At 47.7% G+C, this 25,607-nt stretch overlaps 3 protein-coding genes across 13 annotated transcripts in view; 1 reads left to right on the top strand and 2 right to left on the bottom strand.

Moving 5' to 3' along the window:
- Positions 1-2,440: 2,440 nt before the first annotated feature.
- RUSC1 (RUN and SH3 domain containing 1) lies at positions 2,441-10,795 on the bottom strand. 9 transcript variants are annotated; one of them, XM_069077923.1, is made up of 11 exons: positions 10,655-10,795; positions 8,263-9,722; positions 7,507-7,911; positions 6,325-6,423; positions 6,063-6,139; positions 5,663-5,837; positions 5,394-5,499; positions 4,940-4,986; positions 3,902-4,433; positions 3,191-3,319; positions 2,441-3,110 (listed from the first exon to the last, which is right to left on the bottom strand). In XM_069077923.1, the coding sequence occupies exons 2-11, from the start codon at positions 9,632-9,634 to the stop codon at positions 2,942-2,944; spliced, it is 3,111 nt and encodes a 1,036-aa protein (XP_068934024.1). In that variant the 5' UTR covers positions 9,635-9,722; positions 10,655-10,795; the 3' UTR covers positions 2,441-2,941. The 9 variants fall into 9 exon arrangements, with proteins under 9 accessions (XP_068934024.1, XP_068934016.1, XP_068934018.1 ...); XM_069077915.1 differs by lacking the exon at positions 7,507-7,911; XM_069077917.1 differs by lacking the exons at positions 7,507-7,911; positions 10,655-10,795 and adding an exon at positions 10,533-10,645.
- A 557-nt stretch (positions 10,796-11,352) lies between these two features.
- Positions 11,353-20,687, bottom strand: FDPS (farnesyl diphosphate synthase). 3 transcript variants are annotated; one of them, XM_069077924.1, is made up of 11 exons: positions 20,528-20,662; positions 18,695-18,910; positions 18,433-18,571; positions 16,169-16,309; positions 14,520-14,600; positions 14,182-14,304; positions 13,224-13,312; positions 13,019-13,091; positions 12,463-12,540; positions 12,234-12,368; positions 11,353-11,655 (listed from the first exon to the last, which is right to left on the bottom strand). In XM_069077924.1, exons 2-11 carry the CDS (start codon positions 18,871-18,873, stop codon positions 11,455-11,457), a joined length of 1,239 nt encoding a protein of 412 aa, XP_068934025.1. In that variant the 5' UTR covers positions 18,874-18,910; positions 20,528-20,662; the 3' UTR covers positions 11,353-11,454. The 3 variants fall into 3 exon arrangements, with proteins under 3 accessions (XP_068934025.1, XP_068934027.1, XP_068934026.1); XM_069077926.1 differs by lacking the exon at positions 18,695-18,910 and having other exon boundaries at positions 20,528-20,687; XM_069077925.1 differs by lacking the exon at positions 16,169-16,309 and having other exon boundaries at positions 20,528-20,664.
- Positions 19,704-25,607, top strand: part of LOC138153643 (dual specificity protein kinase CLK2) — a 106,253-nt gene continuing 100,349 nt past the window's right edge. Inside the window, exon 1 of the mRNA XM_069077929.1 lies at positions 19,704-19,707. The gene's annotated coding sequence lies outside the window, so the exon portion shown is untranslated. The remainder of the gene's footprint in view (positions 19,708-25,607) is intronic.

Below are 25,607 nucleotides of genomic sequence, written 5' to 3'. Positions count from 1 at the left end.
TGGTGAAAATGCTGTCTCCATATGAAATTTGAACCCAGGTCTTGACACCAAATCTAACCCTCTGCCACACTGCCTTTCTGCTCTTTTTCTGGAAAACAAAACCTCATTCTTTTCAAAAATTTTTCCAGTCTAATTTCTAATTTCATCATTCAACTGAAACTGCCCTCTCCAAAGTCACCAATGATTTCTTAACTACCAAATCTAATGCTGTTTTCTCACCCCTTCTCTTTGACTTCCTTGCAGACTTTGACACAATTGATCATCATCTTGAAATCTGGCCTGCTCCCTTACTGGCCTCAGACATGTCTTAGCTGTGTGACCCTAGGCAAGTCACTTTACCCTGTTTGCCTCAGTTTCCTCATCTGTAAAATGGACTAGAAAAGGAAATGGCAAACCACTTCAATATCTTTGCCAAGAGAACCCCAAATGGGGTCACACAACGTTGGATACAAATATAAAACAACTGAACAACTTACCTGACATATTTCTAATGGAATCCCAATAAAGCTGCTCCCAGCCCCAATATTCTAACTTCCTTATGGGCCCCACTGAACAACAGACATGTCCTGATTTAACCACACCACAGGCCTCCAAATTCAAGACAGCCACTACCCCTAGCTAGCTACTGCCCACAGACTCAATATGGTCACTGCTCCTAGCTAGCCTCTACCCCCAGATTCAATTCTCACGTTTAAATAGGTGCATCATTGAACTCAACCAAAATCACAGCACCCATTCAGCCCAGGACAGGACCACAAACTAACTATCCATCTTGACCAGACAGGACCACAATGGCTAGCCAATCAGAAAACAGCACAACCAGTATGACTGATTGCCAAATCACAGAAGGGCCATAATTTTTTTGTATAATCAGCACACATTACACCACAAATTTGCCTGGACCATTTTAGTAAGTCCCCGGTTCCTCTTGGACTCTAGTTGGTTTCTGAGGGGGTCAAACCTCAATAAATGCCTATCCTTGGATTAGGGGTGGTTTGACTCTGAATTCTTTGAGACAACCCCCACAACACACCATGAAACCGCAACAATAGCACCTTGAGAAACATCTCTCTCCCTTCCACTCCTTTGCCCCCAACTTTCCTATTTCTCTTTGTGTGTTGTCTTTCCACATTTGCAGATACATTCCTAGGTAAGGCATTGCTTACTTTTTTTGAGTGTCCCAAGCACTCATTGAAGTGTAGTTTAGCTACTAGCATCCTTTATCGAGCTGTCAATCACCTAGCTACCTATTAATCTATCTTTACAACTCTTTTTGCAGTGGCAAAAACCTGGAAAATAAGGAGTGTGCATTAACTAGGGAACGGCTCAATATATCATGGTATATGAATATGACAGAATCCTATTGTGCTATTAACAAAGGATGAAAGGAGTGGTTTTTGAGAAATCTGGTAACCATTTATACAATGGCAACAATATGGTAAAGACAAATAACTCTGAAAGACCTGAGAACTCTCATCAATGCAGTGACCAACCATGATTCCAGAGGTCCAGTGATGAAAGGGGGGGATTCGCTCAAGAGGCAGAATGGATGGGACCTACATTTTTGGACACGGTCAATTGGGTGAATGTGTTTTGTTAGACTTCTTAACAACCTTGTGTGTGTGTGTGTTTTAAATGGGGAGAGTGGGTAAAAAAATGATTTAAAAAAGAAGTCCTTCATAATGTGGCTCTTCCCCACTTTCCAGATTTCCTGTTCTCCATAAATTGTGTGATCCAGCCACACTGACCCACTTATCAGTTAGTTCCTTGAAACTGACACTCTACCTCCTGTTTCCATATGTGCCTGGAAGGCTATGCTCTTCACCTCTGCCTTGGGGTTCCTGGTTTCCTTCAAGACAGTTCAAATCCAGGAAGCTTTCCCCCTCATTTTTACTGTACTAAGCCCAGCTCCAAGCCTTTTTTTCAGGTCACATTAATGGTATCTCTTCTTTCTCACCCACAGTATGCCGCCTCCCTCCCCCTCTGTACCATGTCCAAGGCCAAGAACAAATATCTGGCCTCCCTCTCTCTGAGGAAGCAGCCAGAAAAGAACAGTGATGCAGAAGAAAGATGTGGGCTCAGAGGACTGGAATTCAAATGCCAGCTCTAAAGATGTGTGATCTTGGACAAATCACTTTAGTTCACCTGGCCTTGTTTCTGCATCCATAAAATGCAGAGGAGGGAGGGGAACAGGAAGGGAGGAATATTTAACTAGATTGATTGTAAGATCCCTTCCAGCCCTAGGCTTATCAGGCTCTAACAATATTTCTGCAATTTACTACCTACTGGACAACAAGCCACTTATTGAGGCTGGGGAATACATGGGTGGTGGGAGAGATGCGGAAGTGCCAGTGGATCCCTCAAAACTAGCTTCTTCCCCGACCCAAGCAGCATTCAGTCCCCCCACATGCCCCATTTTCCAAGGCAGACAACAGAAAACTCAGCTCCCATACTTTATTGGGATTGTGACTTAGTGGGGCAGCATCCAGGTGCCCCCCACTAATGAGGTCAGTGCTACAGCATATAAGTTCATCATGATTGCTCAATAAATACAGACCAATGGAAGGGGTAGGTACAGATTTAAGATTCCAGCCACTTGGGTAGGGGAGGAAGTGGGATGGGGGAAAGTATACTGGCAGAGTTTCCACTTTACAGATGGAAGCAGGGGGGAGAGTGCAGCTCCATATTACATATGGCAGGGATCAGGCAAAAGAACAAGTTTCACTTTACAAATGGATGGAAAGGACAGAGTATGAGGAAGGAAAATTTCATATTAAATATGAGGGAGGCAAGGAAGATAGTTCCATTTTACAGATGGGGAAAATGTTTCTGGTAAGCTTCATTTTAAGTGAGGGGAAGGATGCTCCAGGGCTGTTGCATTTCCAGGTGACAGGAGGGGTGGCACGTACACAGGAGGGGAAGGGAGGGAAGGGTCCTGAGGCTAGAGAATGAGGGAAGTATAGCCCACAGGCACAAGACCCTCAGCTCCATCTCGCCCACACCGGAGCCAGTCCTCATCCACAGTGGAGACCACATGAAGCACCTCCCCACGCCGGAAGCTCAGCTGACCAGGTCCAGCTGCTGTGTGATCACAGAGGGCCCGGACTGCCCTGTGAGGATACACAGAGATAAGGGTGAGCGAGACCAACCTAGAAGCCTCTAGTACTAGCCTTTCCCTTTTCCTCCTCACCTTTGCACTGGGAGGTCACTGGGGGTTGGGGCCTCAAGCTCTTCAGGAGGGGAAGCTGGTTCAGAGGGGCCACCCTTTCTCACCAAGGCCAGAACGCTCACAGCAGGAGGCAGCCAGCTGGATGGTCTCCTGGAAGGGTGGTCAGGTTTAAGGAACTGGAATCAGGTCCCACACCATGCCCCCTTCTAGGCAAAACTAGGAGTTTAGTATGAGAAGAGAGGTTGTAGGGACATCTAAAGGTCAAAGGTTCACTGTAATAGGGCCAAGGGTCAACAGCCCAACTAGGGTCAGAAAGGAGGTTTTGAGATCATTATGGTGGTGTTTCTAGGGTCCCAGGTGACTATGGAGTCTAGGAAGATCATCAGATCTCTCACAGTGGGGCCATAATCAGAAGCACAAACAGTATGCCCTGTATGTTTCCCCAATCAGCCATATTCTATAACAACTCATAACTAAGTCCCATCTTAGGGCACAAAATCCTGTATGACATTTTTCTATAGATGACCTTTTTATGACATTGCTAACCTGAAATTTTTTTCCCCTGATGTGGTGTTTTTGCAGACCTAACTAATGTCAGTGTCCAATATCCTATATATAGAAATTATAGAAAAGAAGGGTTGGGGGTCAATGAGTGGTCTTCAAGTGGAATGGCTGGAGTTAAAGGCCATCAAGGACTTAAAGAGATAATTCAGAACCTGTAGCCACAATTACCTGGACTTTAGTGGACCAGAGTCTGTCTCTGTTGACCCTGACGGAACCCCAAACAGTCTCCCCAGCCACATGCGTCTGGTCTGGACTGGCTCTTCTTCTGATGGCAGACTGTCCTTGGTGCTCTCAGTTGGGGCACCCTGTTTCCGGGAACCCCAGCGGGGCAGAGGGAAGCCCTCTGCCCCACCAGAGGCATAGACCCGGGAGGCCTGGGTCAGCTGTTCCCACCAGCCACTGGATGAAGAGGGACCTTGGGGGGCCTCGCCTGTACCTCCCCGAAGGCTCTGAGCCAATCGTTCCCCCCAGCCCAACACAGCCTGTACTGTCTGTTGCAGAGCAGGCGGTGGGCCTGGAGGAGTTGGGGGATGGGGGGGTCCCAAGGGCAGGTGATGGTGGTGTTCAAAAAGGAGATCCAGGTGGAAGGTAAGGACAGACAGAGGCTGGAGCAGAAGCAACAGCTCAGTGGAAAGGGAGGGGCAGCCTCCTCGGGCCAGTGAGAAGAAGGCTGTAGGCAGGTATAGTAGTGACAGAAGGCCTAGAGATGGAGAAAGGGGGTATTAGATCCTAGTGGCTCAGATTAATAAATCTATTCCATGAAGTTTGGATTCAGTCACATGTGGCTTTGAAGTCACAGGTTCCTCACCCCTATCCTGGCCACATACTAATACATAACCCTGATCCCCCAGATGCCTAGGGTTTGTGTTTCTAAATCCCTCATAGTTATTGTCCTTAAATTCATTCATTTTTTTTGGAGGGCAATTGGGGTTAAGTGACTTGCTCAAGGTCACACAGCTGGTTTTTGTGTTAAGTGTCTGAGGCCGCATTTGAACTCAGGTCCTCCTGACTCCAGGGCCAGTGCTCTATTTACTGCGCCACCTAGCCGCTCCACATTCATTTATTTTTAAAAATATACATTGAGTCCTACTGAACTAATTCAGGGGTTGGGGAAAAAAAATACAGTGTTCAACTAGATGGTCCCCACCCACCAGTCCCCATGCTCTTTTCCCCCTACCTTCCCAACCCATCCCCAGGCCCTCTGACCTGTATCCTCTTGGAGGTTGGAAAACCATATCTCCAGCTGCTTTGTGCTGTAAGGGAAGACAGAGGTGAGAAGAGAAGTTAAAGAATTGGGGCCACAAAAGACTTAACAAGCCCACAGGATTACAGGCAGATCTGGAAGGGACCTCAGATATCATCTAGTTGCACCCTCTCCTTTTACAGATGGGGAAATTCAGATAAAGAGGTGATGGTGATGTCCCCAAAGCCACACAGCAAATAAGTCTGAGATTCTCAAGTACTTTGACCCCAAGTTCCCCCCCCCACCACAAAACCCCAGGGGGTGTTTACCACTTCCACCTTCTATATGAGATACAACAGCAAAGTAACAGAGGGCATGGGAAAAGTCTCCATAGGTCTGCTTGGGACACCCTATACAAGGTACTCAGGAGAGCCTCACAGTGGCAGGAGTCCCAGGGGACAGGTGTTGGGGTCTCACTTGAGGAGGCCGAGGACGAAGGCATGGAACCGGCTTCGGCTGCTGCTGAGAGGGGTCAGTCGGCTGACCTGATTATACAGATTTCCCAGGGAGTGGGCACAGGAACCTGGGGACACAGAGCAGGCGATAATTTTGTGGAGACACTCTGTGGTAAGCCTATGCATCAATGCCCACACACACTGTACATACACTCAGTAACAACTCCTATTCCAGAGCCCCACTTTCAGGGCACACACTGCCCTCAAGGGCCAGCCTCTGCCCCACCTCACCAGATTTCACAGATGCTTCCACTACACTCCAAGGATTGCTCCTTCGCTGCCCTGTGATGAGATCCTTTCTAAACGGTTTTAGTCCATCAGCCACCAAGGCATGGAGTGCCGGGCACAGGGTGGTCAGCACCAGATGTCCCACATCAGGGCTCAATCGGCTATCTCCCAGCTGGGCCTAGGCAATAAGGAAGAGTGAACATCAAAGACCCACCATCCAATTCTCCCCTCAGTCTCGGGGAGTTTCCCCAATCCTGCTTGCTCAGGCTACAGGTAGAACCTTCCTTTCCCCCCCCAAACTCCTTACCCCTGTGTCTTAACAGAAAGACATAGTGGTACAGCCCTCACCCAAACATAGCCCCTTCCCCTACAAGACTTTCCCATCTCCCCAAATCCCACTAACCTTTTGCACCAGGTTCCTGGCTGCCCCAAAATGGGAGATGATTTTGTCCACTGAGGCACTAACTGCAATCAGGAGGCCTTCAGGGAAAAGAAGGGTATGAAAAAGGATATGCTTGTCCTTCCTTACAGAACAGCCCTACCTAGTGCAGAGGAGGACCCAAAGAGAAGTGGGCAGTGCTGGAAAGGGCTGGGAGACAGTTTCTTAGAAGAAGGGACCAGAAGTTAAATGTTAAGGGTCAGAAAACAAAAGTCAAGGTCACTACCTTTCTTCTCCTCTTGCAGCTGGCCAGATCCCTGCTTGGCTTCTGCCATCCACAGACATTGGGCCCCAGATACACCGGCAAAAGACCAAGAACTCCGGACTGGGGGAGATTGCAGAGCAGGTAGAAAAAAGTTTCAATTCAAGGAACAGCTATTAAACAATTACTGTGTACATGGCCTTGACTAGACCCTGCTGAGAGCATTTAAAACCAGAAGAACCTGGCTAAGGAAATTACCCTACAGATGAATTAAACTGCCTCCCAGGAAACAATTCCTAGTGCTCTTTGGGGAATGGGGGTAGGGTAGAGATAGGGAGCCAGCAGGACAAGGGGTGACCCTGAGGGGTAGCCCCAGAGGACGGGCTCAACCCCTCACCCTTCAATCCTAGCAAACCCCACGAGTGACTGCAAGGTCCTTCCTAGTTCTCGGTCCGGCCTCCCATGTCCTTTATTCCCGGAAGTCCAGAGCCAGGCTTACCTCCCGCTGGGAGGGAGGGAGGGGCCTTGGGCCTCCGAGGGGCGGGAGAAGGGCGGTTCCGCGCCCCGCCCTCGTCCCCGCCCGGGGCGTGGAGAGCACGTGAGGAGCCACGGCCAATAGAAGGACAGACAGACAGACAGAAGCCGGGGGAGGGGGAGACGAGACAAGGGGATGGGGAGAGGCTGGAAAGGGGAAAACCAAGGACCCAGACCCGCCTTTTCTCCTCCTCTGCCCTCGCTTCCTACAGTGCTGGCCCACACTGGGGAGGGGACGGCAACAGGAAAGGCCACGGGTAAGAAGGACAGACTAGAGTCCTTTGCATAAACCCATGGGTTCGCTTGGGCTCTTCCCGCCCCCTGCAGCGAGGTGAGGGCGAGGCCAGAATTCCAAGGACCAATGAATTCCTAGGGGGCGGGATTAGAACCCCAGGGGACAATGAGTTTGGGCTGGACCGGGCCTGGAGTTCCCCCAGACAAGTAAAGCATTCTTGGGGATCCCGTGGGGAAGCTCCCTTTTCCTGGATCCAGGTAGGTCCAGAGCCCCAGCCGTAAACCCAGAGGTTACCACCGTAGGGAAGGACCGCACGCCCAGGGGCCAAGAGCATCCCAGACGCCGCGGAGGGCGGGGCGTCTGGTGCAGTCCTGGAGCGTGGGGGCGTGGCCAGGTGTTCGGGGGCGTGGCCAGGTGAGGGACACAGTCAGTCTTACGTTGCCTGGGTGGTGGTGGCGGGTTCCTGGGTCTGCGCGGGGCCTTCGACTGTGGCGGTGGCGGCAGGGGGACGGCTACCTGGCGGGGTGGGGGAGCCGCGGAGGGAAAGGTGCTGCTTCTGGGGAAGAGCGGGGACAGCAGCAGCGCCAGCTCGGGACTGGCCAGGCAGGGCAAGGCCCCCCGGGCCGGGGGCGAATAAGCCCCTACGGGTGACAGGCGAACTGGCAGCAGCTGCTCCTCCGTGGGGCTAGACCCCCCGAGCAGTCGCAGCCCCGGGCCAGGCCACCCAGCCAGTGGGGCCAAGAGCAGGGAGCCGGCTCCCCCTGCTCCCGCGCCCTCCAAGAGGGGACGACCATCGGCCGAGAACCGAAAAACCAAGGGCCGAGGGAGGAGGAGAGGGCCAGCTACAGGCGGTGGGGACAGAGCAGGTGCGGGGTGGGGTGGGGGCAGCGGAACGGGCAGCCAGGCGAGGAGGGGCAAGGAGAAAGAGGGGAGCAGAAAATTAGTCCCACACCCCTTATGACACCACCCCTACACTACCCTTTCCCAGAGCTCTCCCCAGGCCCCGGTAAGGGGGAGGGGGGAACAGGAAGGGAAAAGTTGGGGTGGTGCAGGAGGAGACAATGGGGCAGCACATGAAGGAGAGGTTCCAGAAACTCCGAGATGGGAGGGGCTTTGTAAGATCTGCCTCCCACATCCAAGGCCCTTCCCAACCAGCCTCACCCCATCCACCCCCAAGCTGGGAACCCCCTTACCCTCTATGTCAGGGAACTCCCTGGGCTGAGCTGGTTCCTTCCCTACAGGAACATCGTCAGCGGCCACTGGACTGTCAGGCCTAACATCCCCAGACCTCCCTTCAGCAATGGGCTGCAGCCCCAAGCGGGTCTTCTTCCTTCGGGGTGGGACTGGTGGAGGTGGAGGCCTCGGTGGGACCAAGGCCCAGCCAGCTGGGGGGTCCCTGGGTGGAACTGGGGGGGGTGGGGCCCTGCTTCGGGATCGAATCTCCTTGAAGGTGGTGACCTCCCGGGGAGGGGCAGGTGAGCTATTCAGAGCCCCACTGGGAGGCAGTTCTGTGTCTGGGGAAAAGATGATTAACCAGTCACTCCTGTCCTTCTTGGCCTGTGGGGGAAGGAGTAGCCCTGAGCCCCGTTTCCGCTTCTGGGCCAGCTCGTGAAAGGATGTGATTGTCCGGTGGGGCACAGGTTCCCCACTGACGTCACCTTCAATTTTCCCAGCATTGGTTTTCCAGCTAGAATCAGTATTCTTTTCAGTGAGTTTCCAGGTAGAGTCAGTATTTTCAGTACTAGTTTTCCAGGTAGAGTCTGAATTGCCATTAAGTTGCCAGCCAGGGTCATTATTTTCAGGTTCAGTTTTCCAGCCAGAGTCAGTGTTAACAGAGTCAATTTTACAACTGTTAATAATTTTCCAACTGGATCCAGTTTTCCCACAAGCTTCAATTTTCCCATGGTCTGTCTCTGAGGCCTGTTCAAGGAGCTCAGTGGTAAGGAGACCCTGCTTTCTTCCCTCTTCCTCTTCACCAGCTACTGAGGAGTGATGGTCCTGGAAAGTGGGCAAAGCATTGCAGTTGGAGTCTAGACCAGTGACAGAAGGGGAAGAGGCTCCAGAACAAGAATCTGGGGAGCAGCAGAAGCTGTCTGGGCTACAGTCAGGACCTCCTGTGGTCAGAGGAGAGCCTTCATCCAAGGGGATAATGCTAGGCTGAGGGTGGGCTTCCTCCTCTGGAGGGAAGTCCCGGGAATAAACAGAGACAGGAGATTCATCAGGAGTGAGGTCTGAACAGGTGCTGAGTGAAGATGAGCAGCCAGGGTCTGAGGGGGATACCACCCCCTCTTCTTCCTCCTCTGTTTCCCCTTGACGATTTTCCAGTTCAGGACCATGCTCCCGACAGCAACGGCAGGGAACTGCAGGGCTGTTGGAGTTGGCATCCACCAAAGTCCCACTACAAGGTACTCCACTCTCCTTGCCCCCTGTGTCTCCAGGAGGTGGTGGAGTGCTCAGGGGCCCTTCCCTGAGCTCTGGACGTCGGGACAGGTGCAGGCCTAGGGAGACATGCTGAAGATGGATGTGATTAAGGTTACAGAGCAAGGCTCTTTGTGGGGAAAGCATGGTGCCAAGGGGAGTTTGGAAAAATCCTTAGAAGAGAAAACAAGGTGCGCCCAGCCCTTCAGATTGACCTTACTGCGGCTCTGGAGACCTGAAAAATAGTAAAAAGAAAATAGAGACTAAAAGTTAAGTAAAGCAAGAAACAGCATTTTTTCTAAGGGGGAGGGGGCACGGGCTCGGAAGACACTAGGGTGAACCTTGGTCGTCTCGAGACTGAGAGGTTAAAGGAAAGATCGTTGAAATAAAATTAAGCTCCAATAGCCATTAATTAGAACTGCAGTGCTTACTGGGTGGAGACCGGTGACTGGACATCCCCCGGTCCTTTTAATTCCTAAGGAGAATGCGGCTGCGCCCTGGATACCTTACCTCCTTCCCCCAGTGCGCCCCCCCCACCCCCGCTCTTATCTCCTAATCTCTAGGGAGGGAGGTGGGCGTTGCCTTGAGAGAGGATGGGTCTGGGGGCTAACAGCCACCCAGGGCGGTGCCGGGCTCTGCAGAACCCAGAGCCAGGGCCCAAGCCTGGCCCCGCCCTCCCCCAAGCTCAAGGCTACACTAAATGGGGAGGGAGGCAGTCCCGCCCCAAGATGCTTCTGCCGAAAGCAGCACATGGAGGGTTAACCGAGAAAGGGGAAAGGGGGTAGCCTTAAGTCCATCCGCACCCCTCCTAACTCCCCTCAGTGCCCTCCCAAGGCCATCCACTGGACTCCCAGAGACCCTTGGTCTGTTTGTTCACCCGCCGCCAGCCCCCTCAGCCTCTGCTAGTCTATTCTTCCAGGTCCCTCAGTCTCTATCCGTACTTGTCCTACCCTGGGTTCAGTCTTGCTTCCCAGATGGTGGTTCCGTCCATTCATCCGAACCCCACCCTCAAACCAGGGGTCTGTTAGTCCATCCCTATTCTTACCCCATCTCTCCGTTCATTTCTGCTTCCATCCCAGCCAGTGATGTTCGATCGTCCATACGCCCCTCCTTTCCCCCAGTTTCTTCATCCTCCCCCCTCCCCCAGCTCACTAGTCCCCTCCTCACCTGTGTCCTCCAGCAGCCGCCTCCTTTCCCCCCTCCCCACCCGGCTGCCTCCCTAGTTCGGGCTCCGGCCCCCACCCCGCAGTACCGGGTGGGGAGAGGGCGGAGCCCTAGGTTAGTCCTCCCTGCGCCTCTGCGCACCTACGCGCAGGGGCGGACTTCCCTTAGGCCACGCCCCCGAGGCGCGTGCTGTAGCTGTTTCCCAAGCCCTAGCCTGGTTAAAAAGCTTCAAATATCCTATACCTACACTCGTTTGCAAGGAGTGATGGAGGTTAGGCAATCCTAGCAAGTCGGTTCACCCTAAATTCAAGTGTCCCTGGTACAACAGAAATCAGGGATTCAAAGGTGAAGCAAGAGGAGGAAAGCATCCACTTGGTACCAAACCCAAGGCAGCACCCATTCGCAACTGGAGTTTCCCACAGCAGGACCAAGTCTTCCCCAACCAGTAGGGAAGGCTCCCCAGAAAGCTGAGCAGCATTTTTTGGGGGGGAGGGGGAGCCTGGACCTGTGATTTCCACTGTAAGGGATCTCCAGTAAGAAAATTACCTTTTCTTCATACTCTTCAAGACTTTGGGGGGGGAGGGGGTTGAAAGGCCTCAAGGACTTAAGTTACATGCCCAGCTTCTTAGTTTCAAGGTCATATCTCTAATCTTTACATTGTGTTATGTAAGAGTGGGGAAGGTTGACAAATAGAGAAACACTGCAGTAAAAGAGCCATAATTTATTGAGAGTACATCCTCTCCCAATTCCACACATGGTGTGCCCTGCCCTCCCTGCCTCCTTCCCCATGTCCAATTCCTTGGTCACTTCTGACGTTTGTAGATCTTCTTTGCCATTTCCAAAAAGATAGATGGGGGAAGGGGTGATGAATGCTTCTCAATGAGCCCCATCAGTCTACTGTAACTTTCCTCTTCAAACCTGGTGAAATGAGCAGGCAATTCAAGTTTCTCATACAGTTCCTTCACTTTGGCAACCTTCTCTGGATCTTTCTGTCCATAAGTCTCCTGGAATTTGGGGAAGTGGAAGGGGAGAAGAGTTAAAAGAGGGAGTGGTCCTATCCCTTTGCTGAACTTCTACCCAGCACCCACTAGTCTACTCGTTTCTGCCAGTCCTCTCCTCTAGAAGAATTCCCAGTACCTTACACCTCAGTGTCCTCAAAGACTTCTCCCAACATCTCCACTCCACCACCTCAAGATGCATTCACTCAACAAATATTAAGTATTTAGAGCACTGTGCTAAGCTATATGTCCCAGGCCTATACAAAGTTTAGAAAGGGCATACTCCCTATTTTTATTAAGCTTATTTTTTGGTAGGGGGTAAGACACCCAGAGTCTCCTGTTTCTGTTTTTTACAGTCACTGTCTCACATAATCCCAGCCCTACACACACACACACACACACACACACACACACACACAGGACCTCTCAATCCTAGATGTCCCCTTCAATATTCAGTGGTGAACTTCCAAATCCAGACCCAGTATTCTCCAGCCCTTCCATCTGTGTCTCTCTTCTTAAGAGTCCCAGAGGGAAGAGCCTGGATAAGAATTCTTCCTTCCACCCCACCCCCTACCCCTAGACACCTCCAACATCTTTCTTTGCTCAGATGATGCCAGCTGAAGGCACTTCACCACCAGCCAGCTGCATTTGTTGTCCTGGATGTCAGTACCAATCTTGCCAGTCACACTGGGGTCACCAAAAAGGTCAAGGTAATCATCCTGAGTGGGGGGATGAGAAAAGAAAATGAGAGAGCACCTGGGGAAGGCAGGGAAATCACCGACTGTTTCATGTCTGAGCCTGATGCTTTCATACCTGAATCTGAAAAAATTCCCCCATGTCCAGAAGGATGTTCTTGGCATTGGCATGTTCTTTCTCCCCATCTATGCCTGCCTGTGGGGAGATTAGAAACTGGGCTGAAAAATCCTCATCTCCAAATGGCCATTGTGCAAAAGTTATCACTTCTGACTTGGAATCCAGCAGTTTGGGGTTCCAGGCTTCCTGGGAACTCAGGGATTGTGACTTCTAACCCCCAACCCATTAGATTAGAAATTCCTTGAGGACAATGACTGTTCCATTTTTGCTTATCCCTTATCCTCAGTTTCCTGTCTTTTGAAGGTGAACATGTTGTGGATGACCTCTTAAAGACACAAAGGACCATTTAATCGTGGTATGCCTAGATTCTAACATAGTCTCCTGTATATAAGAGGGGGCTTAGTAAGTGTTTGTTGAACTGGACTAAAATTTTCTTGTGCCAAGCACCTTTCCTGAAAGAATAATTGATCCCACCTCCCCAGGCCCTTCTCCTTAATGTGAGTAAGGTACACACTAGTGTTAAAGCCAACAACACCATCCATTCTCTGTTACTCACCATGTACATAGCAGCAGCAAATGGTAAGTAGAAGGAGTAGAAAGCTGTCTTGTATTTGACAATGGTTTTATATCTAGGCAAGGGGAGGACAATGGAGAAATAGGGAGAATGGAACTTTCAGAAAGGCAAAAGTCATCCCCTGGCTGGACCCACACAATCAGATGGCCAGACAGCCATCCCAGACCCAGTGCTCAACACCCCTTACCTCTGCTCAGTGAATCTGGTAAGATCAACCTTGCCCTGAGGGGCTGTGATAAGATCTAGGGTTTGGCCAATCTCAGTCTGGTAAGTGCTCTAAGGAGAAGAAAAAGAGAGAAACCCTTCAAGGCAGAGCTCTGTAAATTACTGAGAGTAAATGGTGCCCCATTACAAGCTGCAAGGATGGGGGGGAGGGGGTTGGAAGTAAAGTAAACTCTGAGAGGTTGCTAGAATGGGGAGAAGATAATGGTTCTTCCAGCTGGTACTTGAAAGATACCCAATCTTCTAATAGTTCATATTTTTACTGTATTCTATGAAATTTGAGGAAGGATATGGACAAATATCCTTCCCATTTTACAAGAAAGGAAAAGGCAACTCAGGGGTACAGGTATCAGGTGCTTAACATCAAATTCAAACCCTGGTCTCTAGGCTTCAAGTTCAATGGTCTGTCCATTGTCCTATCACATTGTCTCTGAATGAATCCTATCATCCTAATTATAGGATGGATGAAACTGGATTAACCAGAACCCCACAAACTCCACCATTGTTGCCAGGATAGGGAAGCAGTCTGCACTACTCCCTACCTCTCTTCCACATATCATTCTTCTCTTCTGTGATTTCTTTTTACCCTCAAGGCTAGCCTGGGATTAACTTTTAATATGACCTGGGAACATATACTTGGGGAGGTTGAAAAAAGAATCTTGTCTGCCCAGAACCAAGTGTCCAAGCCTCAAAGATGGTTATGCCTATGCCATAGTGGGAATGCTGGAATTATTTAAAGGGATTTGAGAGGAGTCTTAGTCCACTCTGATGATTTGGATGTGGAAGGATCCTCGAATATTATTACCTCATCTTGCACAAGAGAAAACTGAGACCCAAAAAGAAGAATGCACTGGGGCCAGCACCAGAACGCAGTCCTTCTGACTCTAAAGTCAATGCAGTCTGATATCCACTGACTATCTTACCTGTAGGAAGAGTTCGATGAGGTTCATGTAATAGGGCTGCCCATGGCAGTAATGCTTCAGGAGGCGGTAGATACAGGCTTCCAATAACATGGCATCATTGATGGCATCCAAGCCAATGCCAGGCTGCATCAAGAGAGAAAGCAAAGGGATTGATCTGTGACACAGCAGACGCTGGAGACCTTGACTGCCAAGGCATGAAACCAGAGGTTGCATTTACAGGGTGATGAAAAGCATCTCCAACACTTCTCCAGCACATCCATTGGCAAACCTGATCTCTACATGCCCAGTCCCAACCCAACCCCCCTGGCTGCTGCTGCTCTTCTCCAGGACATATTTACCTTCTTATACCAGCATGGCTGTCCCCGGCGGGTAAGAGAAGCATCCATGATGTCATCTGTTACTAGGAAGAAAGCCTGGAGCTAGAGAAGAGAAGCAGAATGGAGTGATTTATCTCGTTCCCAGGTCTTTCCCGATATGCTGTGTCAAGCAGGCCTAAAACTTCCAGTCCATAGTGGGTCTAAAACAAATTCCTTCTTGTCTCTCCATTGTGAAAGCCACATTTTAGTGCTTTAAAATCTTTGGTCAGTGTGGTAAGACTGTTATTGAGCAACTTTATACACTGTTAAAAGAAGCTCATACGATCTTTTGGCACTTAGGACTTCAAACAGAGAGCCCGAGATAGGTAACATATATTTAAACCTTTTGCCAGTGTTTTAAAATTTTCATCAAAGCATAAAACTCTAAAACTAATCTTTAGGAAATGTTATGCATTATAACAGGTTTTTTTATGGTGGCAAAAAATTTAAAATTGAGGGGAGGTACATCAGTTGGGTAATGGCTAAACAAGTTGTGGAATATTATTATGCAATAAGAAATGACATGGAAGATGATTTCAGAAAAATCGGAAAGACTTATATGAACTGATGCTGAGTGAAATGAGCCAAACCAGGTGAACACTGCACACAGTAACAGCTATATTGTGCAATGTATGTCTATGACAGACTTAGTTCTTCTCAGCAATGCAAAGACCTAAGACAACTCCAAAAGACTGGTGATAGAAAATGCTGTCCACATCCAGAGAAAGAACTGGGGAGTCAATGCAGATGAAAACATACTATTTGCTCTCCATTTCTTTTTTTTAAATTAAATTTATTTTTTACTTTTAGTTTACAACATTCAGTTCCACAATCCCTTGAGTTCCAAATTTTCTCCCTCTCCCTCTCCTCACCTCACCATGGTGGCATGCAATCCAATATAGGTTTTACAGCTATCTTCACATGAAACGTTAGTCAAGTTGTAAAGAATCACAAGCAATGGAATGAACAAGAAAGAAGGAACAAAACAAAAAAGAGGGAGTTCTCTCCTTTTGTTGTTTTGGTTTGTTTCTCCTTTCCCGTGCCTCTTCCCACAAACTCTTCTTTACATCATGACTAAGGTAAAAATATGTTTAATATATAGAGCCTATATCAGATTGCATGCCATCTTGGGGAGAGAGGAGAAAAGAGAGGGGGAGAAAAGTTAAAACTCAAAATTTTATGGATGTGAATGTTGAAAATTAAAAATAAAGTAATACACATAAAAAAAGAAATGTTACATAGTAAGGATGTTTACTCTCCATAAGAGGATTTTTGTTGCTAATATTGAAACATGGCCTTTGTAATCATGTAAATCTGAAAATGAAAAGTTTTCTAGTTTGGGAATTAGGAAAAGAGGTTCACCTTAACTTCCCTCTATAATACAAAAAAAATTTTTAACCATGTTTTTCAGCTAGAAAGTTTAGATCCCACAAACTACATACTCTATAAATGCAGAAACACCAAATGTACCCCCAAATAAACTTTCAGGCACAGATTTAAATCTCCTTCCACCACATTTATCTCTCTCTACCCATCTATCTCAGAGATACCTCATTCTGAAGCCTCAGAGTATTTCTCAATCTCTCCCCTGACTCCTCCCCTGAGATGCATCACTAGCTTCTGAATCTTACCAGTTCCACACACCAGCCCACTGCTAGTGCTCTCTGTAGACTGTCAGCATTCTGCTTTCGGGGTTCCACCAGCTCCCGGAATACCATGAGCACTGATAAGCCTCGGTTGTATTTTCCCCCAAGGGCATTGTATTCTAGGACCTGCAAGGGTGAAGGGAGAAGGCAAATTTAGGAGGAAAGAGCATTGAGCCCATCTCTTACCCCCTCACAAGATTTCTACTCATCACACCTTAACAAGGTTGCATATGAAATTCAGATCTATCTATCTATTCTGCCTAGTCTCTCTGCCTAGCTGTTGCACAGTAAACAGAGCACTGGGCCTGGAGTCAGGAAGACGTGAGTTCAAATTCAGCCTCAGACACTTACTAGCTGTGTGACCCTGGGCAAGACACTTAATGTTTCCCTATCTGTAAAATGAGCTGGAGAAGGAAATGGCAATCTCTGCCCAGAAAACCCCAAACGGGGTCATGAAGAGTCAGACACAACTGAACAACAACAATGGTCAGGCTGACTTTTACAGTACCTCAGCGGGAAAGACTGAATTCCTGAATTTAACTAAAGGACATAGAAATGGGACTTAACTGGATACAGGATCTATTACAATATGAAACCAATTCAACTACAAAGTAGAATTGATTTGAATTTCTCACCATGAACCACTACCCAGTCACCCAGAACTGTAACCTTGGAACCATCCTAGACTCTTTTCTCCCACACCCTATATATACATTCAGTAGTTAAGTTTTGTCTGCCTTCACAACACTTTCCTGAAATGCCTAATCCTCTTATTTAGGTCCTAATGACTCTCTGACCTAACTAACAGGCTTCTTATTTGTTACTCTCACCCTACTTTCTCCCCTTTCCAGTTCATCCTTCCTACAGTTAGCAACAAAATCTTCCTATAGCAAAAGTCTAACCACGTTATTCCCCTGTTCAAAAACCTTCTGTGGTCTATTATCCCTACAATAAAATACAAATTCCTCAGCCTAGCATTTTAAACCCTCCACAATCTGGCCCTACTTTACCTTTCCAATATTATTATTTCACATGAATCTCCTTCACACACTGTATGTGCTATTACTATGTGTGCTGGACAATCAGAACTCCCATCTCCAAGGTCTGTGAATCCCCACTAGTAATTCCCCAAGGCTCCTCATCTCTGACTTTAAGGCTCAACCTAGGTACCACCTCCTCCACGAAGCCTCTCCTGAACTCTCTAATCAAACTGCTTTGTATATATGTTGTATCTCAGGGCAAGGATTGGGCTGGGATTTTTTGGTTGTTTTTGTGTATAATTTTGCATTATCTAAATATGTTAATACTATTAAATACAGGACACCTTCTTCCTCCAGATCTCCACTCCCAGCAGCCAAGGGAGGGTTATGAACACGGGATATTTTAATTCAATTTTTAATTTATTAATTTGTTTGTTTCCTTTTAGTTTACAGGATTCAATTCCACAATTCCTTGAATTTCACATTTTGTCCCCCTCCCTCCCCTCCCCCCCATGGTGGCTTATAATCAAGTATAGGATCTGTAAATACTTTCACATTATACAATGGTCAGGTTATAAGGATGGATTATACCAGCTGGAAAGAAAAATGGTAAAGAGGACATAAAATCAAATAAGAGAACGAAAAAGATCAGGTATTTTGCTTCCACCTGGATATAAATTTAGTTCTTTCTAGTTCTTTCTCTGGATGCACGTTTTTCTCTCCATCATGCGTCTTTTGGGATTGACTTATATCCCTGCATTGTTGAGAAGAGTCCAGTCTATCAAAGTTGGTCATCACACATACGTTGTGTCTGTAATTGTGTACAAATTCCTCCTGGTTCTACTCTTCTCACTCAGCATCAGTTCTTTTAAGCCTCTCCAGGTAAATATGAAGACCGCCTGCTCCCCATTTCTTATAGCGCAATAATATTCCATAACATGCATATACCACAACTTGTTCAGCCATTCCCCAATTGATGGACACCCCCTTAATTTCCAATTCTTTGCCACAACAAAAAGAGCTGCTATAAACATTTTTGTACATATGGGTCTTTCTCCCATTTCTATGATCTCTTTGGGATATAACCCTAGGAGTGGTATTACTGGATCAAAGGGTATGAAAGTATTTATAGCCCTTTGGGCATAGGAACACAGGATATTTTAATATATCAGAATGAATGACTTACATCCCTTCCTCCCCCAGCTTCTTTTCTAAATTCCCTGGGGCTCATTCCAGACTATATCCTCAAAGCCATACCCAGCATCTCACCTTCTTGAGCCTGGCTATGGCATCTCCCACCTCAGGATGCTCCATCCCATCTTCTGTCAGAATCTTTACAATCTGGGAGAAATGCTGGACAAAGTCCTGCTTGTCTTGGGCAAAAACTGATTTCTGATCTCCGTTCATTCTACAGGGAGAGGGTTAGGGTTGGGGAAATACAGAATAAAGTTATAAGCCTAAGTGATGGTTCATTAAACCCACCTCCACCCCTTGCCCCCTAAGTCCCAAATATGCACACACATACACTCACCGAGGTTCCTCTCTCCGAGATTGGCACCAGTGGCGAGCACTGTGCTGAACCCTCACAGCTGGGCCCCCATTTGCCCAAGAGGATTGCCATGGGGGACCCAGCTGCCTCTCCCAGGGTACCCAGCGGGGGGCTGGTAGCAGGATGGCCCCTGCCGATCTCAGCCAGCGGGCTGGGGGCATCGAAGGGGAGCAGGGAAAGGGGGGCACCAGGTACTCCCTGCAGAGGGGCAAGGACTGGAGGCAGATGCACAGTGGAAACTCCCCCAGCCCATTTCCCACCCTACTTTTTTCATTCTCTAAGTTGCTGTTCAATTAGGCAGCCAGTTCTATCTCCCTTGGTGGGGAACAGAAGTAGACAGAGGAGGCAGGAAAGCACGTGGAATATTTGGAAAGAAAATCTGTCCTTGAAATTACATACAGACTAGTTGGGGAGACAGGACATGACTACAAAAAATAGTCATTGATGTAGCAGATCCATAAACTGTACATGTATATGGTAGAGGGGAGTATGTGGCACAAAACAGAGAATCTTAAATTCTTTGGGTCAGAAGATCATTTAACCTAATCTCATGCCCAGTGAGAAAACTAAAGCTCAGAAAAGGCAATGTTTGGAGTCTCTGTCAGAGCTAGAATTAGAATCAAGCCTCTGAACAGTGCTTTTTTCATGGCAAAAATGGCTGATCCATGCTGCATAAGGTTTACCAGGGCAAATTTCCTGGAAAGTGGGTTTTGATTCACTTTCTGAAAGTGGAGAAGTGCAGGGGATGGATGGTGGAAAGTCACTGGTGTGATATTGGTGAAAGGAGAGAGAAGATGACTGTAAATGTAGGCATGGATACATAAAGATACTTAGAGGCAGCCATGGGGAGGAAAAGCAGAAATGGGGGAATGACTTTGAATGGAGATGGATGTACAAGATGTTCTAGTGCATGGAGAGGACACCATAAGGGACCTAGAAAGGACCTGGAAGGATTTAGAGTCCCATCTAAGGACCGCAGGTACCTCTCTAGGAGACACAAGCAGATGATGGAGGCTCTTTAAGGGATGCAAGGTGGTGGTTGGCCTGTCAGGATGCCCCAGAGAGTTCTCTGGGGGATAGCACTTGGGCTGAGGGGCACAGTGATGGCCCTCTAGGGCAGCCAAAAAGGCAGCCCTGGCAGCAGTTGTGGTGGGTCAGAGCCAATGGCTTCGAGAAGCCAGGAGAGAACAAGACCTGCCAGAAACAAGGAGTTTCCTGGGACAAATGAAGATAAAGGTGGACATCACAAGAAAACACATAAGTGATACAGGTGGCTCCAGAAGGAGCACACCCAACACAGGTGGAAGGGTCCCAACAGCCTTCCAGTAGGATACCACAGGGGGCACACGTAACACAGGTGGGAGGGACACATTAGGCTTGCAAGGGGACACACATAATACAAGTTAAAGGGTAACACCAGACTAACTGGTGGGTACCACAGGGTACACACATAATAGAGGTAGGAGGCTCACACTAGCCTTACAGTAGGCACATAGTACAGTGGGAGGGTCACACCAGCCTTACAGAGAGGTACCACGGGGATACATATAATACTGGTGGGTCACACCAGCCATACAGGTGGGTTCGGCGGGGGGCACGCACTAGCCCTTTAAATGGGCACTGCCCAGTACAGGTCTGTCTCTGCAGATGGGCACCGAGAAGGTACACACTGACCCAGAGCACCCTCAGAGTTGCCCTAGCAAGGGTTGCCACGGAAACTGAGGATGCTCGGCTTCCCTAACCGGGTAGGGGAGTGCGGAGCCTAGATGTGGAACCGCCACCCTCGTCAGACCCCACAGTCCCGACCTCACTCACCTGGTACCTGGAAGCAGCCAATCTTTTCTGGGCGTTTGCGGGGAAGGAAAGAGGAGCGCGGCTCCTTAAAAAAAAAAAAAATGAGTTTGAAGCCACGCACAGCTCCCTGGGATGGGTAGTTCCCACTACCCCGACTCCACGCCACGAGGGCCGCCCATGGACCACAACTCCCAGAGTTCCAGAGGCCGGTGGGGGCGTGGCCTTAGGATCGCTCGATCTGGGTCAGGCACAGGCGTCCGCAGGATCTTTCCTTTGATTGGCTTGCTCTGCCTCGTATGAGGGACCCTGAGACGACCTGCCAATGGGCGCGACGCACTTCGGCGAACCAGAAAGCAAGGGGTGGATCTAAGGCAGGTGGTTGGTAAGGCTGGGATGAAGTATTAAGTGTCATAACTTTACGCCCGCCCCTCGGCCAAGTCCTTTAATGACCCACCGTGGGTGGTTTGATCGGCCGATCTGAAATTCTCTTAGGTCGTAACTGGCCTGAGAGATCTTAGCTCGTGTGTGATCTTTCGACTTCATTTCACAGATGTAGAAACGGAGGCCGAGAAAAGGGGCCGAGAGGGCACTCAGTACGTGGTCTGGAAAACTGTGGCTGCCCGAGCCCCAGTCCAGTTCTGTGACTCCGTTTTCCCGTTAAACCCAGAATCGATACCGCCCAAACACGTCTTCATATACTCTTGTGCTCCTTCCACCAACTCCCAGCCTCCTACCACCCACCCTCCCACTCCACTTCCAACTCTTGGAAAAACTACAAAATACCTGCTTATAGACTCCCTCCTTTTTCTTCAACTCTTAGAGATGCATTAGCGATTGTCCCATTTCACTGACATTTCCGGCATTCCTTAGACTCAGTCTCAGAGGCTATTCAGCCCAATCCCTACTGGGCAGAAGCTCTGCAAAATCCTTGAGAGTCATCCAGCATGTTGAAGGAAAGCTACTGTCTTGCTTTTGCACTGCTCTTGATGGGTGCTTGGGATCTGTATTTGTAAACTCAATTTGTAATACCATTTTGTAACTTAAGTCTGTAAAATCACACTACCCTCCCCTCCCCCGCCAGCTTCAGAGCATTAACTCTGCCCAGTAACAACTAATGAATTGGAACAATGACAAGCTAGTTCTATGAATCTTTCACAAAAGTATCTATAAACATTCCAGCTTAGGGAACTATTAGCTTCCCCTTGTATAGTGTCCCGCTGCACCCATGAATCCTTCAATACCCTATCTCTAGGTTGACTCCTTGGCTGCCTCAATGAATCCTTCAGGACCCTATCTCTGGGTTAACTTCTTAGCTTATTGAGTCTCGATTAGCCTTGGTTCCCAGACATCAATCTTTCAAACATGACACTGATGGGTGGCAGACTGGGCACTTCTCCATCAGCCCTTGACCGCTAGCTGACTTAGTGACATTTGAAGCCTAAAACCACCCCTCCAGGTAGCACCCCCTTGGGCTTTTTCCCAGTGAATCATGGGCAATACACCTTCAAAGTTACATTAAAAATGCATGTTCCTTTAAACACTATCCCCACCTTAACTCCTCCCTAATCCCACCCTTAATCACCTAGTTAAAATAATTGGCAGGGGTTCCACTATGGATTACTCTATGAAAATCTTAATTCTACCCCTTTGAGGTTGCAGGTCCCCAAAAGGACTCTTTCCCGATGTACAGCCTAACAATAAACTTGCAGGTCCCCTAAGGACCCTTGCCTGCTGTAAAGTGTATAATAAACTTTTACAACGCTGACTCCAAGTTTGCTTGGGCCTACTGAATTCTTTCAAGACTGAATCCCAGGCTTTCTAGTCTTAGATAAGATCATAGTTCCTGCTGAACCTATTGGGAGCCATCCCTCATCACTCTAATTATAAAGGAAGTTTTTCAGCAAATTAATCTTAAATCTGATTGTACTTTCTTCTCATTGATTTGAGTTATGTTCCCTGGGGCTTAGGGCAAAATAGGCTTAATCTCCTTTCCAGTTGACAACCCTTCAATACTTAAGTCAGCTATTAGGTTTGAAGTGCCCACCAGAAATTATACACCAAAGACCCAGTTGCAACCTGCTAGAAGGGTACCCCTACCAGGGTCCCTGGAAACCACCTAATAGGCCATAATAGTGAGGGAACGTTTCACCTGTGTTGCTAGAAACATGCCCCAGATTCAGGTCTGTTTATGTTTGTATCCAGGGCTTTGCTAGGTAATCAAAGCTTCACTAGAAATGGCATTAACTTAACGGCATTACAGCCCCCTTAGAACCACATTTTGTTGATTAGCAACACCTAACTCTATATAAAAGTGTATCTTACTCAGTGCTGTCTTCCCTACTGGGGAGTCAGTCACCATCTGGTTAAGAAACACTCCTATCAAATTATAATTGGCTTTGCTGTCCTGTTTCTCAGATGTCCACTACATTTGGAGGTCCCACTGAGATTGCCTTTGGCATTAACTGACAGCTGGGCCAGACTCCCTGGAGGGCGGGGAAGGCAATTCGCCCCAGGGCTGAGTGGCCACCGAGATGACGTTCCTCGGCCCTGGCTTGAATTGTTTCCCTGAGCGGACCGGAATCTGAGTCCTATCCAAATTCTTTCAATTGAATCCAAGAGTATTCTTTCTTTTAGGTGAGTACTCATGAAGTGTAAAAGTACCTAGGGGGTGATCACCGAGATGATGTTCCTTGGCCCCAGGTAGAGTAGGAGGCTAAGCTGAACTCGGCTTTATGGCCCCTACTGGCCTCCAAGGTCAGGACGCTGAGGGAGTGCCAGGTTTTTTTTTTTCTCTCTCTCTCTCTTCTGAATTTTGTGTTTGCTTCTAAGTGTTGCTCTCTTTAACTGTCTATTTGTTTGTGGATTGTCGCTAGGTGTCGCTGTCTTAACCTGCTTCTCTTCCAGTATTTGTGCAACTGTTTCTATTTTCTTTGTGCGCATTTTTGTGATTCCAGTATCCTTCTCGGCCCTGAGTCTCAGCTTGGAAAGCCGTTGCTCCTGCCAGCTCCCCATCCCCTGACTCAATCACCCCATCAGGGCTCTTCCCTCCACCTCCGGGATCTGACCAGCCTACCTGGGACAACTGCCAACAGTTACTCCATTCTGGGTTGCTCCACCTGGGATCCCCAAAGGGAGGGAGTGAACTTTCAAAATCCAAAATCTCGGTGCAGGGGGCCACCAGAGAGGCAAAAACGCCACCGGAGTGTATTTCGTGTGTTGTGTTGTGTTGTATATATCCTGTCTGTGGGATTGTGTAAAGAAATTTCTAAATATACCATTCTGAAAGAGTCAAAAAAAAAAAAAAGGCTTCCAAAAGAATGCTGTACCTGAGCTAGAAAGATTGATAATCTCTTAAGTAAGGCTGCTGGCAGAAAAACCACTTCTTCTACTCCTTGAACTCCAGCCAAAGTTCTCAAAGTAGAAAGACAAATGGACAGAGAGAGAATGGGAAATTTCTCCCCTAAAATCTGTCTAAAGGAAAAGGGGTCACTTCAGTGATCAAAGAGAAGTAGGTTTTCAAGCTGCACTTTGAAATAGGACTAACACTTAACCCTTTCCTGGGTCACAAAAAGAGAACTGTTCAACATCATTGGGAATATAGATCTAGGTAATTGAATTCATTCTGGTTACTATTTGGCACTATAAAAACTGAAGTTTAAGGTCATCAGCTTGGGTATTCAATTGTTTTTATTTCAAAGTTCAAAATTAAGACCATGATTGTTACTGGTAAACAGTTGTATTATCTGTGTTGTAAGAGAAGCAGTTTCTCTTAAAGTCTTGGAGTAGATCTGAAATTTTAAAGGAATGAACACCTAGGAAAAGTTTATTTGAGCAAAAGGTCAAAAAGAAAATTCCACTAAGATTCTCTTTCCTGTGGTCCCAGCTCTTCTTAGCTAGGGCGATGGAGCCCTCCCCTGTCATCCAGCTCTGATGGAGCTGAGGAGACAGTAAGAGGTTTGAACCATTAAGATTTTTTTCTCCTTGTTGTCCTGGCTACAACTGAGCTAGGGCTGCAGTGAAGTTAATTTGAGTTAACTTCCTTCAAAAAGAAAAAAGGGGAAAGGTACAGTAGCTACATCGGAGCTACACAGGCTTGTCATCTGCCTACCTGAAAGGTTAAATCCCTGGAATAGATCATTTTTCTGAATGACATGGGAACAGTTAGATAAGGGAAAAGAAGCTTGTGAAACAAAGGTACAAACACAAGTTAATCATTGTCCCATATACCAAGCCTGGGATACATCTGAGCTACTAAAGTGTATGTTACATCTGAGCTATTCAGTCTAAAATTATATTGTTTCCACAGCCTAAATAGTTTAGTAAAAGGGTACTTGATCTAGCTCCCATCAGCAAGTTTTAGATCCCCAGGTACCCTGAAGTCCACCTCTCTAAGTAAGCAGAGCCTGAAGTTTCCACTTCAAGTTTCCCAAACCCTCTCCTCAATGCTCCAGGCAAATCAACCACTCCATAACCAAGGTCTGCTACAACTAAGCATTCATAGAGGTATATTTGATAGAGTATAAGCTGATAATGTGCTTTGAGTGTGATGAGTTTGGAAAAATGGAGGGTTTCCCCCTGAAATATTGAGTTCACTCTGTACCATGAAACCCCAACTTCAGTACCATCTAAGAGATCTCTCCCTTGTTGCAAATAATCACTTTGCTTGTTCCAGTGCCAAGGAATTAAAGAAGGTTGCTAAGGACTCCTGGAAAACAATGGAGCAGGGAGAAAACACCCCAGAATATAGAGCAAAAAGAGAAAATCAGAAAAGTGAGAAAAAGCTTGTCAGTGAGAAGCAGTGTGTTTGGAACCCTGCACTGACTGGTTGTGTGACCTAGAATAAATCATTTAACCCTGAGTCTCAATTCCTCTATAAAGCGGGGAGATGAGAAAAGGAAAGGAGAAAATGAGGTCAGAAGTCAAGTAGCCGCTTCACTTGGTAAGATCAATCATTCTTATATGCAATTTGGAAATTCAATTAATATCATCTTCTATGTAATTTGAAAAGGCAATTAATGTAATGTCATCTCGCAGTTTATATTATTGTTGTATTTCTACACTGTATATTGTAAAACCTGAGTGAGGAGAAAATTGTGTATGT

This window comes from Petaurus breviceps, unplaced genomic scaffold, assembly GCF_028583685.1.
Source record: "Petaurus breviceps papuanus isolate PSGF00001 unplaced genomic scaffold, PetGlider_PUasm1.0 91023, whole genome shotgun sequence".
In the NCBI taxonomy this organism is placed as follows: Eukaryota; Metazoa; Chordata; class Mammalia; order Diprotodontia; family Petauridae; genus Petaurus; species Petaurus breviceps.
Note: the sequence above shows the minus strand (reverse complement) of the source record. Positions and strands in the feature narration are given on the sequence as shown.